Raw genomic sequence first — 18,350 nt, 5'->3', positions numbered from 1 at the left:
CTTATTCACTTCTCGATGGTAGAATTACTATACTAGTTGAGTTATTGCCTCTCAAGGCTTCTATATGATGGAGAGTAGTAAGTAAGTGAAGTTATCTCCTTTCTCTTGGCATGTTTTGGCATAAGTATGCAGAGCTACCCATCTTTCCTCTTTATATGTCTTTGACATAAGTGTGGTGCTATGATGGTAAGGTACTACAATAATAAGTTTATGATACTGAATCTATGACGGGTCGGGTACGATATATGTAAATGATGACTCTTAAGGAAAAGTAGAGACTAGGTAAAGCTTATTCTTTCTTTTCCTTTGGCATGTCCTAATTGTAAGTAAAATGTTATACGAGCTCTGTGGTAACTCCACTTTTAATTCCTAAATGTAATCTATATCTCTTATTCACTTCTGAATGTCAAACTCTTGCAGTAAGTTAAACTACTTTCCTTGAACTCCACAGGTTGAGAAGTACTGGATGCATAAGCTCCTAGTCCTAAGGACTATGTGACGACGGGTATCCCTGATTCTATGAACTGTTAGTATTACTTTAGTACATGTCTAGGGTCCCCGAGATCCTAAGTGATATAGGCCTCAATGGCATTTAGAAATCACTCGAGATGGCTACACTACTATTCTGGTCCTCGGACGATAGCTTAATCTTCTTACATTGTCGAGTCTCTGATAATGATTTAGATTGTATATAGTTACTCACTACTTGATTCGTGTATATTGTAATACATCTGACACCGAGTCCCATAAAAGGCCGGGTATGGTATATGATGATTATGACACCGAGTTCCATAAAGGGCCAGGTATGGTATATGATGATATGATTACACCGAGTCCCATAAAGGGCCGGGTATGGTATATGATGATACGATTACACCGAGTCCCATAAAAGGCTGGATAAGGTATATGATGATATGATGACACCGAGTCCCATAAAGGGTTGGGTATAGTATATGATAATGTGATGACACTGAGTCCCATGAAGGGTCGGGTATGGTATATGTATGCAATGATATAATATGATCATGTGGATAGGACCGAATGTTCCTTGGTATTACTAAATAATATGTGGATCGGACCGAATGTTCCCCGACATTACTATATGATAAGTGGATCAAACTGAACATTCCTCGGCATTACTATATGATATTTGGATCGGGTCGAACGTTTCTCGATATTACTATATGATAAATTGATCAGGTCGTATGTTCCTCGGCATTATTATATGAGATAGCACTAATAGCCCATAGATGCTTATGATACAGAGTGATGAAATTGTTACACCGGGTCCCCGAACGGGCCGGGTACAATACATGATGATAGTATGTATGACTTTATGTTATAAGCTACAGGTACAGTAAATGATTAGTTATTATAATTTCCCCCTGCATCCCTACGCCAACTATAATTTCCTTATGATATCTATGCTTTACATACTCAGTACATATATCGTACTGACCCTTCCTTTCTTCAGAGAGGGGGCTGCATTCATGCCCGCAGGTACAGATACACACATTGGGGATTTGTCAGCGTAGGAGTTCCACTCAGCAATTCAAAAGCGCTCCATTGTGCTGGAGCCTAGTTTTGGTATTAACCCTAGATGTATATATTTATTTGTTCGCGATTACGGCGGGGGATCTGTCCCACCTTATGTTACTGTTCTTACTCTTAGAGGTCTGTTGACATGTATGTGGGTTGTATATGGGTTTTATATGCATGTATGTACAGTGGTGCCTATGATAAGCCTCCCGGACTTATATGTTATCCTACTTGTTGATGTGCTATAACTTAAACAGGGGACAGATTTACTTACAAATAGAAGGGATATACGCGAGTGCCCAGTTCGAGCACCCGTCAAGTCCTACGGGGTTGAGTCGTGATAGAAATATACATGCACAAGGAGTTCAACAACACCCATATTGCAAAGATTTTGACCCAGGGGTAAAATGGTCCAAGAATTTATTAATTTCGAAGAGGGTCGAATCGGGAAATTTTTTGTAAAATAATATTTTATTAGTAATAAGGGACTAGTGGTTGAAAAACCCATTGGAGTACAAAATGAGTTAGATATCATCATTTTCCTGAAATTTGGGTTAGGGAAGAAAACATGAAATTTGTGTTTGAAAGTTTGAATTTAGAAGTCAAAATCGCTGAATAATTGACCAAAATCAAAGGTTTTAGTTTAAAAATGCTTACCCAAATGAAATATCTCAAAAATCTCCTTCAGAAATTGCCCCTCCAAGCTCTTGGAAATCAAACATGGAAGAAAAGACCCAAAACCCATTTTTGGACCTCTCAAGTGTCGCAAAAGTGACATAGTGTTGCTAAAGCTACATAGGGTCACTAAAGCGGAAGTTCGCTTTCGCGAACTCGACTGAAGTGAGCCCCTTCACTTAAGAGATGGTTCTTCCTAAAGCTAAGGTTCGCTTAAGAGGACTTAGACCCTGCACCAGCAACACAGTGTCTACTAAAGTCCCAAATTCCTATTAAACTCCTACTAAATTAGACATTCCAAAATCAATGAAACTATTAGAATTTGATTTCGAGGTCTCCTTAATCCGAAACTTGACAAGTCTCAACTAAACTAATATGAACCTAAAAAAAGACCAAAATGCCCTTGAAACATCCAAAAAATATAAAGAAACCTCTGTTAGGACTAAAATCACCTTCCAAAATCAATAAAATCATCAGAAATCCAATTCGAGTCTCCGAACTCGAATTGTTGACCAAATTCAAACTTAGCTCATTTAAAACCAAATTTTACAATTTGGGACTACAATTTCATGATACAACTCCAAATTCAAGACCGAAGGTACTCCTAGACCAATTTCCACATTCCAAAGCTGATAGAACTTACAAAATCCCATTTCGAGATCCGTAGCTTTGATTTGTATTGAAAATCATTTTTTAGCAACTTAACTCTTTAAAAACTCAAAAACTGGCCCAATTCACAAACTAATAAGACTTTAACAAATTTTACTACAAAAACTAATCAAATAATAGTCGGGGGAACTAATAAGAGGGGTAAAATAGTAATTTATTGAGAATTTCAAAAAATGACCCTCAAGGTCATTAAAGAATTCGATAATTTTAATGGCAAAACAACTCTAATAATGTTGAGTACATGTTTTAGATAGCGTGATAGCATTCAGAGGCTGTTTGAAAGGGAAAAGCTCTAATTTTATAATTTTGGAGCACTCGTGATCAGCATACAGGTAGGCTATGATTTCCTCTCCTTTATATTGATCTTGAGAACATGATCACATGTGGATTAGTTGTAATTTGGGTTTGGGTAGTATCGAATCATGCTTTTATGTTTAGAAATCATGTGTTAGCCATATTTAGGGTTTTATCGGGTACTTGTGAGCATGCTACTTGCTTTTTTGCTTTTCTATGCCTTGTGGAGTATGTGTATACTTATTTTATTATTCAGTTGAATAATGTTTGTCCTTACTTTAGGCGTGACTAGCACTTGCCTTAGAAATGCATGATTTCGACCCAATAAGCGTTAGTTTCACCTCGACGTTGTTCATCCAACTTAGATCCTTGTAGAATGATGTAGCAGACTTGAGGATGATAGTTTTGCCTTATCTAGGCGATACCTTTGCTTTGTGACCTTATGACTCTATCTCTCCGATTCTACGACTTTACAAGTTTTGGCAGCGGCACTGGATTTCTGTTCTATGATTCAAGGTTGGTTCAAGTTTATCTTTGATGGTCTCATTGGTGGAGTAAAATATGGATGACAATCCACATAGTTTAGCATCTATCTATGATTGGGAGCACTTGTAGTAGCTACATTTGACACCTTAGCGTGTATTCGGTTAGAGTTCTAGCCTCAACTACTTGATTAGTCTTGGTCACTTCTTAGGAGCATTCGGTAGGGAAGTTAGACCTTTGTTATTGATCAGTCTTGGGAACTTCTAAGGAGCATTCGGTTGGGCAAGTCCAACCTCCATATTTGATAAGTCTTAGGTACTTCTGGGGAGCATTCGGTAGGGTAGGTATGGCTTTCGTATTATCAGATTTTATTATGTTGTGGTTTTGGGCCTATATTCTCCGACCCTTAGTTCTCAGTTTTAGATCTCTAAAGTTATAGCTATTATGTGTAGTCATCGATCTTATAGGGGTCTTGTTGGGTTTTTTTAAACTTGCACATGAGTGTACCTTCTAAGATTATGGGTGTCCAGTTAGGTGTAGTTTAGTTGTAGTTACTTTATTTAGTTTCTTTTACACTCGTGTGCATTACAGTTCATTTGCTTACTTTAAACTTCCGCTCTTGATCTCTTTTGTGCCTATTCCCTCTTTTCATATTGCCTTTATTTTTCAAGCTCAGTCATCCTATGATGTCTATTGGGTACCTATTATTTTGGTACTCATACTATATTTTGAATCTTTTTCATGATGCAGGTCCGAGCATAAGTGGTCAGCGTTTATTCGAGCGTGCCGCAGTCTAATCCAAAGACAAAGGGTGAGCACTTACCATTTTATATTGATCTAGTCTCTATATGTATATATATATATTTTTTTTGTCTTTTGTTTTTTGAGACAGTCTTGTTTTAGTGGTCCAGTTTTGGGACTTGTACTCTTTGTTAGACAGCTTTGTACTAGTGACTTCCAGGTTCTTGGAGGGATCAAGTGTATATATGTTATCTTTATTTTGTCTTCCGCTGAACTATCCTATTTATATTAGAATTGCTTATCCCTGTTTAGTTTCTACCCTTAAACCTATTACTAGTTGGCTTACCTACTGGGGTTATGGTAGTGCTATCATGACCTGAGAAATTGGGTTGTGACATTTAGAGTCTCAAATTTAATACTCTCTACATAATTCAAATAAGGAGAACAACAATTAATAGGAAAAAAATTTAGTTAGTCTTTTTCAGATTCTTCTATTCATATACTTTAGGAGTTTACATTAATTCTATTAATATCTCCTACCTTATATTTTACTCTTGCCATGTATTTTAGGACTCTTATAGTTGACTCTTTTATTTTTTTCTTCCCATATATTTTAAGAGTCAATATTATAAAGATAATAAAATAGTAAGTAGAGGAGAATGGGAAAAAAACATATTGTCTGAGGGAAAGTCTTTTAATGAATAGCAAAAAGTTTAATCAAACTTTTTAAGGATCTTCATTCTTTTAATATTGTATAGATTGATATAGACAGCTATAGATATGATATGATGATGATGATATCTTAGTAATTAATATTACTCCTTAGAGACATAAATCTTCAAGATAAACATATAAGAAAGAAAATGGTACTTTATAGAGCAATAATAAATAATATTGTAGTCAAGTCTTTCATCTACTCTTATTCCAATTCATGAGGACAAACTAGATAAATCTTTTTTCCTTTTGGCAAAGGTTCAAGGCTCAAGTCTTATGTAATAGTTAGGTCGGGGTGAGATCAAGTCCTAAGTTAGGGTTGGGATAGGTCTTGAGTTCGATCGAGTTATGGTTGGACTTTAGGTTAGGATTAGGGATCGAGTCCCTATTCAAGATTGAGGTTGGGTCAGGTCTTTGGTCAAGTTGGGTCTCGTGTTTAAGTTGGGATGGGTTTTATCGGGTGAGGATTGGTGTTTTTTGTCGGACACGAAGTCTACCCTCGATGGATAGTGGGGGAAGGGTGGACATGAGTAAAGGGTGAGCCCAACCCATTTTAAATTGCTCATGTCAACCCAACCCATTTATCCCAGCTTACCCCTTTGACACCCCTAACCTCTTAAGTTATACGTTAATTTTCCAGAAAGAAAATTAGAAGGCAAAGGCTCCACTTATTTCAAACCAAGTTATGTAGTTGTCCATACTCGACCAATTTAGGAACCTAACTTTTCTATCTCACTAAGTAAATCTCACATATTGATTTTTGTGTATGCCAGAAGAAGTCCTCTCTTTTTGCCCATAAAGGTGCATATGCTTCAATTTTATTTGATGATACATGGGATCCAGTATTTAATTCACTATTGAATATGATTTCATTATGGTTGCTTTTAGAGTAGTGTTGATTTTATATACACTTCGAGACTTGAGTATGTTTATATCAAGAAATTATTTCAGATTAATCAAATGTTACTTACTCAGTATATTCCTCTTTTTCTTTTCACTGGCAAGAAACTATTTTTTCTTGCGATTTCATACGAAAATCATATCTAGGAAAGAGAATCAAACTATACATATTTCTCATTGACTTATAAATTATACTTGTAACGTCCTTACAAGATGGCTGATGGGATAGATATTCAAACACTTGTTATCGACAACAAAACTACACGATCCAAGGTTAGTAAGAACAAACCACTTGCAATTTTAGCTTTATTCAATGTGTCTCTTTAATGGACATTCCAACACTTGTTTCTTTAGGTTGGGTTTGCTGGGGATGATGCTCCAAGGACTGTTTTCAAAAGTATAGTTGGCGTTCCTTATCATACTGGCGTTATGATGGGTATGGGAGGAAAATATGCTTATGTTGGTGATGAAGCTCAGCGTAAAATAGGTATTTTGACTAAGAAATATCCTATTGAACATGGCATGGTACAAAATTGGGATCATATGGAGAAAATCTGGCATCACATATTTTACAATGAACTCTGTGTTGCTCCCGAGGAGCCTCCCATTCTTCTGACTGAAGTGCCACTTAGCCCCAAAGCAAACTGGGAGAAAATGACTGAAATCATGTTTGAGATATTCAGTGTTCTATCCATGTATGTCGCAATCTAGGCTATTCTCTCTTTGTTTTCTAATGGTCATAAATGTGGTAAGCAGACGAAGAAATATTGCTTTTTACTGTTTAATTTTAGTCGGTCACTAATTTCATTTGATTATTTTTAACTAGACATTATACTTAATTCTGGTGATGGTGCGATCCACACAGTCCCCATCTATGAGGGACATGCACTTCCCCATGCTATCTCATTGTTTGGTATTGCTGGTCTCGATCTTACAGATTATTTCTCGGAGCTTATCACCAAAAAAAGGTTATGTATTTAGCGGAGTGATAGAAATAAATATTACTAGGCGTATGAAGGATGTAGTTACTTATGTTGCACTAGATTTTGAATAGGAGATTAAGAAGGAAAAAAATTGATGCTCAGTTGAGAAGGCCTTTGAGCTTCTGGCAGACAAGTTATTAATATTGGTGCTGAGTATACCAACCATCATTGGTCGGAAAGAAACCGATAGGAATACATGAAAAAGCCTATAATTAAATCATGAAAAGTGATGTTAATATTAGGAAGGATTTATTTGCAAATATTGTGCTTAGTGGTGGCTCTACTATGTTTCCTAGTATAGCAGAATGTATGAACAAGGAAATCACTACTCTTGATCCATTAAGCATGAAGATCGAGGTGGTTACACCACCTGAGAGGAAGCACAACACCTGGACAGGAGGATCAACTCTAGCTTCCCTCAGTACTTTCAAAAGAGTTAGTTTATCCTTACTTTATTTGACTAATCAATCTATCAAGTGTTACTCTCAAATTTTTGGTTCTAACAATAAACGTCTTCTTGTTAACTTCTTTTCTGCTCAAGGTATTCAACACTAATATCTATATCCTATGCAGATGTTGGACTTTTGAACCCACTCTAACATGAGGGGAGAATTTACCAAATTGGTGATAGATTTTGTCACGACCCTAACCCGCCGTAATTGGCACCCGCACTAACCCTCCACTGGGAGAACCACTATTTCAGTCCAAACTAACAATACTCATAGAAGAGACAAATTAAAGATGCAAAAGCGGGTTTAATAAAGAAATAAGGTTTAGTTCCTATAAACTCATAACAATCTAGTGAACATCCCAAACATGTGGAATTTAATACAGGAACTGAAAGTCGATGTACCAAAACACTTAGCAAAACAAAAATTCTAGGAAAGGGGATGAAACCCCAAAAAGTCATAAAATAAGCAAGGTTGAAGTCTAAGTCCTGAAAGAAGGACTAAGATAAGGAGAGCCCATGGTAGCCTGAAAGAATTAGCTCACCCTTGAACTCTTACAGCTAGTTGTCTTCTATTTGAGGCCTCTCAACAGCCTCATGTATATGCCCTGTACACAACAAAGTCTGACAAAGTACAGTATCAGTACACAAAGATAATATTGTACTGGTAGGATCACACAGCTAGATAGTAAATGAGACATGAAGAAGTAATTACAACATAGTAAACTCATATAATGTTGTAGGTGCATTGATCAGCCTAAAGGATATCACCAAAAACTCATACTACCTATATCTGGTTCTAAAAGTTGTCTTGGGCACATCCTCAGGCCTTATCTTTAATTAATGGTACCCAGACCTGAGATCAATTTTTGAAAAGACTGATATACCTTGGAACTGATCAAAAAGGTCATCTATGCGCAACAAGGAGTACTTATTTTGAATTGTAACCCTATTCAGTTTTTGATAATCTATGCACATGCTTATGTTTCCATCTATTTTCCTAACAAACAAGACCGGAGCACCCCATGGAGAGCACTAGAATGGATAAATCCCATATCCAAAAGTTCTTAGATTTGAGTTTTAAGCTCTCTTAACTCTGCTGGAGTCATGCGATAAGGAGGAATAGGGATTGGATGAGTGTCCTACTCCAAATCAATACAAAAGCCTATGTCTCTATCAGGAGGCATACCAGGCAAGTTTGTAGGAAACTCTTCTATAAATTCAGATACTACCAAAATAGACTCAATGGAGGGAGAATCGACATTAACATTCCAAAGATGGGACAAATAAGACAAATAACCCTACCCTACCATTTTTCTAGCATGGAGAAAGGATATAACCTTAGCTAGCTTATACTTGTACACCCCTTTCCACTCTAATATTTCCCTCCTGGGATCTCTAGAGTCACAGTCGTAGCATTACAGTTAAGCACGTCATAACAGGGGGAAATCAAGTCATGACTAAAATCATATCAAAGTCATTCATGTATAAAATCACTAAGTCAGCCCAAGTCTGGAACCTATAAACATAATAGGTCAAGCATGATAAATATGGGTGACTATAATAGACTCTCTAAAAGGGGTAAAAACATAGATAGGGGCATCAATTACATCACATATACCATCAAAACCCAAGGCATACCTCACTTACACATGAATAAGTAGAATCCGAATCAAATAAAATAGTAGCCATTTGGTCACAGAAAAGAATAGTACCTGTGATCACTACATTAGATGCCTCAGCCTAGGACTTGCTTGGAAAAGCATAAAATTGAGCCCTATCATCCTGATGGGCCACCTCCCTACCTGGCTGACCGCACCTCAACCTGCACTACCATTACCTCATCCTCCACGGCCTCTAGGATTTCCTCCTTGCCCACTTTGTGGACGTCTTCTACCATTTCCATCTCCGCTCATGGGTACCACTGCTCTTGCTTGTTGGGGTATTGAATCTTTCTTGTAAGGGTGGAGAAACTCCCTCCTGATGTGCCCTAGCTCTCCACAGTTTAAACAACCACCCTTAAAAGATGGTCTGCTACCTAGACAATGCATGAAATATTTCTACATAGGAATCTACTGACATGTTACCCTACTCTAATCCTATGAACTCGTCTTTCTTGCAATATCTTAAGGTAAGTGGCACATATTCCTCTTTCCTATCCTCTAATGCGTCCCCTTCTCCTACCCCTTCCTCGGCCATGCCCTCTTATAACTGGCTCCTTCTCTGGTTCAATAGGAGCCATGGGCCGGACACCTGCAGATAAGAGAGTGAAAGAGGTTAGATACCAATTGAAAATATGTTATCGAACGAGGGGAAAAAGATAGAGAAACTTTTCCTAAAGTCGTGTAGCCACTCGAAAAAAAGTACATACTTCTCCATACTTTTTTAAGGCTCTACAAGATTCATTTTGGTACAATGTGATATATGAACCTATGGCTCTAATACCAATTTTTCCATGACCCTAACCCACTTTGATTGGATCCTACACTAACCTTTCGGTGGGAGAACCACTATTTCAACCCAATCTAATAATATTCACATGAGATAGGAAAATTAAAGATGCGAAAGCAGGTTTAATAAAGAAATAAGGTTGAGTTCCCATAAACTCAGAAAAATCTAGTCAACAACAAAAACATGCATAATTTAACACCAAGGAACCGAAAGTTGATGTACCAAAACTCTAAACAAAACAAAAAGTCTAGGAAAGGGGATGCAACCCCAAAAATATATAAAAGAAAGTGTGAAGTCTAAGTCCCAAAAAAAGGGCTAAAATAAGAAGAGCCCATGGGAGCCTAAAAGAATAGGCTCACCCTTGAATTCTGGCAGCTAGTAGTCTTCTATTCGAGGTGTCTCAGCAACTGCCTGAACATGCCCTGTACTCAACAAAGAAACAACAAGTGTAGTATCATTATACAAAGAAAATAGTGTATTGGTAGGATCACACGGCTAGCCAGTAATAGAGACATGACCAAGTAATTACAACAAAGTAAAAATATATATACAGAATATACTTTCCATTATCACCTCATAACCAGTGCTTAACATGATCACAGTTTAACTGTCCCAATTATCATGCAATTTCACATAACGGTCCTCTCATAGGACCTATAAACACCTATTTGTGTGTAGGAACATGACACCCAATCCAAAACTATGTCATAAAGTGACATTAGATCTAAATATGTGTTGGAACATGACATCCGATCCAGTAATTCGTCAGAACATGGCATCTAATCCAAGCACTCAAAATCAACCACTATCATAGTGAATAGTTCAACTATCATATCTACCAAGAACATGTTTATTTTCAGTCATGGACAGTAAGTTGTCGTTTCACATGGTTCATCTCATTATACCTTATTCATATACATATATTCATATAGCAGAGAAATTAACAAGTACATCCATCACATATGGGAAGACAAATTATCACCTACATCTAAACCAATCTTTGACACCTTTAACTTACAAGAGCTTTCCCTTTCTGCATTTGTTCCGCATGTTGTTAATCTAAAATATAGTAACATACATACAAAGGATCAATACAATGACCTAATTTGCATGAATTCTCAAATAATTCCCCTAGTCAAACCGATGATCCTAGCCCCTATCTAGGCCTATTTCTCATCATTAGCTTCAGGACAAAACCCTCCTCCAATGATCAGCAACCATAATTTCTAGGTTCTAGGAATCGAAATATGAATTAATAGAGTGATTTACTTACCTTTTGAACAAAATATGGTGTAAATCAACAATAATTCACCTTAGGTCGCTTCTGGTCTGTTAAGAAAGAAGTGGAATGACTAAAACCTATTTTGGGACTTTACCCCATCTTTATTCGCATCTGTCTCGCCACAGTGTGACCATCCACTCTGGTGGCCCTGCCTTGGGGGGATTATTCCCCCTCTGGCGGGATATTCAGAGACAGAGAGCTTGTAAGGAGTCTCCAAGTCTCCATATCACAACATACCCTTATCCTATGATGCCTTAACAGATACCCCTCACGCTAAGTCCAATTTTTAGAGTTTTACCCACCCGAATATGATTCTATAAATATGTTATGGATCCGTATCATATTGACTATCAACTAAATCAATCAAACTATAGGTTCAATACCCCATCTATTTCTAGATTACCCTAGACCTCACTTGACCCAGAATTCGTCCAAGTTTGTCCTAGGCTCAAACTTTCCCAAGTCATTATCCGAAGTTTTTAGGATCAGATCCTTCTCCATTGGCTTATCCATAACGATGGGACATGTCATTCCAAATTTTCACGATGGTATCTCTATCAAACTAGTCTGAGTATGGAATTGACATACAATTATCATTCATCCATATTTGTTACTATAGTTTTACCAAAGAACTTACTTAATAAAAATCATTTATGCTCTTCTATGACATTTGATTAGATGATTAAAACCACTGGCCAAAAATTATAATGTATAACATGGGACATCTTGTTTCAAACGGCCTAAAAACTAAAGTAAGACAATAAATTGATGAAACAGAAAGTATGCTACTATATATGTTATTCTACAATTGTCAATCCAATGATCTGCTTCAAATTAATGTAAATTCACTACAAGTTAGAACTCATTGACACTGCTAAATTCTTAAATATGATTTTCTGTTTCACATAAGGAAAAAAATGAAACTAAAGTGTGTCAAACAAAAAATACATTTGAGATCTAGGTAGTAACCAAGAAGTAGATTGATTGAAAAAAAAGCAAACTCTTTTAGAAATGACTTGGAGAACACATGATGGCAAACAAATCTCCTTCCGGTTGAAGACCATTATCAAATTCAACCGTTGTGACTTGGTTTTCTCTTCTTGCAACTGCAACTACTTCTCCCATAACTCAACCGTCTATGTATTGCCATACATTTGTCGTGGAGCACATATGATGGCCAACAAATCTTTTTCCGCTTCAATAGCATCATCAAAATCAACCATCCATTTGATGCTTGTAATAGTGATTCATGCCTCTATCACAACTCGATTTCTCAAGTGATGATGGCACCTACTATCACCCTACCAGTAGATAAGCCTAATACCACAGCCCAGAACCATAGACAATGGACCATCACAAGCAGAAGGAGAAAAATGAATAAGAATAATATTATTAATAGAAAAGAAGAACAAGAACAGTACAACAAGATAACCCTCAAGGCCTAATATCGGTCAGTAGTTGAGCCACTAAACTACATAAAGGAGTACAAGGTTTATACAGGTAAAATAATAGCATAACTATCTTTGAGTGGAAAATAAAGACTAGTCCAAGCTGAAATAGAGGGACATAGGCAACTCTGAACGCCAAGAGCTCACCCTAGTCTCCAAAATCCTAGAGCTGTTCTGCACGATATCCAAGTCAGTAGGGAAAACTCATACTATGATCTGCAAGGAGTAGAAGTATAGTATAAGTAGCAACAAGTGCATTCAGCAAGCATCGGCAAACTGAGCTTCGAAGGTAAAGAAAGTATAAAGAACATGTAAACAAGGAGAATACATCACAAGTAACTAACAAGAATAATATGAAAGCCTACAATAAGAAACATTTGATACAAAAAAATGAGAGGATAGGGGATAAGTAAGGAAACAAAGGGCATACCTAGTGGCACAAGCCCAGAACTTACACACGACAACACCCTATGAAGGAGGGAAACTAAGTTACAACCTACTAATTGAAGTAAACATATATATCACATAAAGACCCAAAGGACCGTATCAACTAAATTCCTGCACAACAAGGTTAGATAAATAATTACAAGGTCAATAACTACCTTCAAGCAAGAGACCACCCTTTATAGTGCCACAAGTTCACAAATAGTCAGACGATACCTCCCGAGCCCCTATGTGCCTAGGAGGTTCACTCACAAACAGGTAGCCCCCTTTCTCTTTCAGATATCCCATACAACTGACAGGTATAAACAACTATGTTTGTGAAAGGTAATGCATATATGAATGAGAGTTATGCAACAAAATATGAGTACCATCAGTGCCAAGTTCCTCATACCAAGATATATAGACCTATTTCCAGTCCAGGCTAGGAAGTAGGACCATACGCCTTTATGGGATCGCCATGAGGGATCAAGAATGCCCTTATATACCTGCATAGTCCTGATCCAGGTCTTATATAAATATAGATATCAATCTGTATATTCGATCATCTAGAATCCTCTCCATCGTGGTGACCAGCGATAAATAGTCAGATCAGTATAGAAAGCTTTGGGAACTCTCACCGATCGAACCAATATAAGAAAATAAACGCATTCTTGATGAATCTTGTTCCTTTAAATAGTAGTAATAAAGGTAGTACGACTCCCATTTCAAAAATCTGTATAAAATAGTTTGGGTTACAACCCACCTTTCTTAAATCAATGCCAAGAACCAATGCATGCACCAGGGTCGGCTACATCAGTGAGAAAACAAGAGTCCAATGCAATGCATATGATCACTAGCACCCAAATAACACACACAATCATATAAAACAATGACGTTGCATGCACCTTACCCTCTAAAGCAAAGAAATAGGACTAACATATACAACGACCTCTAACCAGGGCCTAGGGCTCAAATCTACTCTAAATCAACAATAAGTCCCAAAAGGGAGCTCAAAACAAACTGGGTAACAAGGAGAAGGGTATGAGAAAATAGGTGCTCAGCTAGTCAATCAATAGCTCGAGATCCAATCTAAGCACAACCCCAAGAATATAAGCACCGCTAGCCCCGCCAAACCAATAAAAAAAGGCATAAAGGATTCTAACTCTAAATCCAGAAATGGGGCCCAATAAAAATTTACAAGCCTAACCGGGTGAAAACCACTACCCAAGTCTCCAAAATAGATGTTATAATAGTCAAGGGCACTAAGTCCCATCAACAGCGGCTAGAAAAACCAAGGACGTTCCCAAACTGAATTCTAAGGCACAGTTCAACCAACCACCATAAGCATCGAACAAGCCACTTAAAGTAGGCTAATCAAGGCTAAATTAAGGCATATTCATTAATTTTACCAACAAAACTGGAAATCTCATAAAGGCAACCTAGCCTAAAGCTTATACCGCGACAAGAAACAAAGAACCTAGGAATCGAGCCTAACCCGCCATATAAATCCAAACCACATGCAATTTATCTAAACAATACCTCATGAAGCTCAATCAAAGGAATGAAGATTGTACCCTACCTCAAAGCCGAACATGCACACTCCAAGTCAACTCCTCAATAGCTTTGCGCTCCAAAAACAACTCCAAATGCCTTTAGGCTATCAAAATATAGATCAACTCATCAATACGAATTTTTTGACATAAAAATCGTATTTTTCGGAGCTAGCCCCAAAATTGAATCAAAGATGAAATTATGGAACCCACGATAAGAGTCCCAAAATCAACTCTATAAAAAGGTTCTAAACACATTATTGAGCTTGTACCCTAAAATAGGGCACAAATTGATGCTCAAAATAAGAGAAATCAGTCTAATAATTTAAATCACCATTAAAGCTTAAAACTAAGCTAGGGCAGCCCCTTTGGAGAAGAAATTACCTAAAACTGCTACCTTGCACACTTCCCCAAACATACCAATAAGCATAAGAGGACCATTATTTCCATAAACCTAATAGAACCCTCTTTACATGACTCTTCAAGCTAAAACATCATCATATTAAGGAAAACCAAAGATAATTCCATTTCTAGCCTTCCCAAATTAAACACAACCAACTGACACAACATCACACAACTAGCTAAACCAATAACTTAACCATCAAACTTACCATGAAGAGACAACCCAACCAATTTGAAGGGCAACCCTTAAATTTGCCATCCTAGGAACTAAGGATGGGAAATCAAATAAAGAAAGAATCGACGAATGAGATGTACAGTAGACCACTAGGGCCACAACTACTGACATACCCTTCTCTCGGCAAGAACCTCACATCAGCTAATCACACTAAGGGAAAACTAGGAAGGGGGAAAGACTAACCCAAGAAAGCTCTAGAATGGCTAAACAAAAATCCACCAGAGCAATCAACTAAGCTCAATATCCACAAGATAACACTACCACTAACGCAGTATAATAGTAAAACTAATATGATCCACTACTAAAAGAAATCACCTAGTGGAGAAAAACACATACACATAGCTTCGAGTAAAACTGTCATAACAAACATTAGGAAATAAAGTTTCAAGTAAAGCCTTCATAACAAATAATAAGCAAGTAATCAGGCTATGTAAGCACGCCAAAATAAGTCCAAGTAAACCAATTACCAGAATAGCAATATGAATCTAACAAGACAAGTAATCATTGATGGGTTCGAAGACCCCAACTCCCAAGAACTACAAGCAAAGAAGGTCCTTGAAACAAAATTTACAAAAATCTGATTGATACTTGGAGCCTCGCCCTCTGTTTAACCTGTAGAAGCATGGGATGGAAAGTGCCTGGCCTCGATTTGAAGACCCGTACCACTAACTACAACACTCAGGGTACCACCTCTAACTGACTATCCTTGAGCCCTACGAACCTGATCTTTTTGAGCCTGTTGCCTGCCATGTGTGTTAGTAGGATAATCCCTAGCCAAATTTCTCAACTCATTGCATGTATAACATCTCCTACTAACTACAACCCGCTGAGATAGCCTGGCTGGCATAGAATGAACCCTAGGATCTCGAAGCTCAAAAGGCACACCCTAAGAAGCCTGTGGTGAACTCTATCCACCATGGGTACCATAACCTGTCACAGGACCTCCTAGAACATGAGGTGCTCCCACCATGGGTCCGATAGGTCGAGGGTGCAGGTAAACCTCCCAATGATGATTCCTATATTAGATTGAGATGCTACCTTTGTTGAATTGACGGCAGGATCTCCTATCTCCACCTCTATAAGTCTCCATAGATGTATGTTCCAAAGAACTCACATAACTGAATACCTGGGAAAAGTAGACCCAACTGCTATCAAGTGTTATGATGCTAGGCGAAATGGAAAAATCAATCCCTAAATAAATTGCTGAGTCATGTCTCGCTTTATAGAAAATAATGTAATAGCATGCCATTCCTACTCTAAAACTCCATCATGTACTCAAAGACTATTGAACAACCTAGCTGAGGACCTATAAGTCAAACCCAAGGCTACGAACTACTCGGTGCACCCAAAACTACTCCTGTCAGTGGTGTATGCTCATCGAGATGCGGAGTCTTGAATGTTAGATCCAAAGAAGATGAGGTGGTTATAGATACTATCAAAGCCTGGGTAGTATGTGTTAATACTCTAGCCATTTCCATCGGAAAGCTCGTAATATCCATCTAAGGGGGAATGAATTCCAAGAAAGTATTTAGAGGTTGATCAAATGAATTTCACTTGATAAGGAATCAAGAATGGAGTTTTTTCTAAAATGCCTTATAGCCTCTCAAAGATAGGATACGGACGTCTCCGCACCAATTCAAAAGACTCTACTAGGTACTTGCTCTTATACTGACAATAAGGCCAAACCTAAGCTCTGATACCACTTTGTCATGCCCCAATTTTTCAAATCATGATGGAACCTACTATAACCGCACAAGTAGGCAAGCCTAACCCCATAATCAAGAACTATAGGCAATAGACTATCACAAGTGAAATAAGAGAATCAAATAGTAAAAATATTAATAAAAAGAAAAGAAGAAAGAGAATAATACAACAAGATAACTCCCAAGACCTGGTATGAGTCGGTAGTTGAGCCACTAATCTACATAAAGGAGTACAAAGTTATACAGATACAATAATAGAATAATTGTCTTTGAGTGCAAAATAATGTATAGTCCAAGATGAAATAGAGGGAGATAGGCAACTCTAAATGCTAAGTGTTCACCCTAGTCTCCAAAATTGAAAAGCTGCTTCGCATGATATCCAAGTCAGTACTGAAAGCCATACTATGATCTATAGGGTACGAAGTGTAGTATAAATACCAATAAGTGGCAGTCAGCAAGCATCGACCGACTAAGCTCCAAAGGTAAAGAACATGTAAAATATGAATATATATCACAAGTAACTAAAAATAATTATATGGAAGAATTCAATAAGAAACATCTGATAGAAGGAAGGGAGAGGATAGGGAATAAGAAAAGAAACAAAGGGCGTACCTAGTGGTGCTAGCCCATAACCTAAAGAAGATAACACCCTATAAACGAGGACAACTAAGTGACAACCTGCTAACAGAAGTAAACACATATATCACATAAAGGCTCAAAGGGCTGTATCAACTAAATGACTGCACAAAAAGATTAGATAAATAAGAACAAGGGTAGTAACTACCATCAAACAAGAAACCACCCTTTATACCGCCACAAGTTCACAAATAGTCAAACAATACCTCCCGAGCCCCTATGTGCCTAGGATGTTCACTCACAAAGAGGTAAACCCACACGCAATCCCATACTACCGATAGGTACAAAGAACTATGCTAGTGATAGGCAACACATATATGAATGAGACTTATATAATAAAACTAGTAGCACCATCAGTGCCAAGTACCTCATACCAAGATATATACACTACTTCCGGTCCCAGCTTAGAAGTAGGACCTATGCGCCTCTCTGGGATTGCCATAGGAGGGTCGAGAATGCCCCTATAGACCTGTCTGATCCTTATCTAGGTTTATATCAATACATATATCAATCTGTATATCAAATCATCTAGAATCCGATCTATCGAGTGACCAGGGATAAATAGTCGGATTAGTAAAGAAAGGCTTGGGAAATCTCTCCGACTGAACAAATATAAGAAAATGAGCGTATCCTCTATGCCTCATGTTCACTTTAAATAGTAGTAATAAAGGTAGCACGACCCCCATTTAGAAAATTCATATAAAATAGTTTGGGTTACGACCCATCTTCCTCAAATCATTGCCAAGAACAAATGCATGCATCGGGGTCGACTAC

At 37.6% G+C, this 18,350-nt stretch overlaps 1 protein-coding gene across 1 annotated transcript; it reads left to right on the top strand.

Moving 5' to 3' along the window:
* The first annotated feature begins 6,228 nt into the window (after nt 1-6,228).
* Nucleotides 6,229-6,726, top strand: LOC129904208 (actin-7-like). The gene is made up of 2 exons (XM_055979746.1): nt 6,229-6,288; nt 6,370-6,726. Exons 1-2 carry the CDS (start codon nt 6,229-6,231, stop codon nt 6,724-6,726), a joined length of 417 nt encoding a protein of 138 aa, XP_055835721.1.
* Nucleotides 6,727-18,350: the final 11,624 nt, after the last annotated feature.

This window comes from Solanum dulcamara, chromosome 9, assembly GCF_947179165.1.
Source record: "Solanum dulcamara chromosome 9, daSolDulc1.2, whole genome shotgun sequence".
Lineage (NCBI taxonomy): Eukaryota > Viridiplantae > Streptophyta > Magnoliopsida > Solanales > Solanaceae > Solanum > Solanum dulcamara.
The sequence above is the reverse complement of the archived record's forward strand: the minus strand, read 5'-3'. Positions and strand labels throughout refer to the sequence as shown.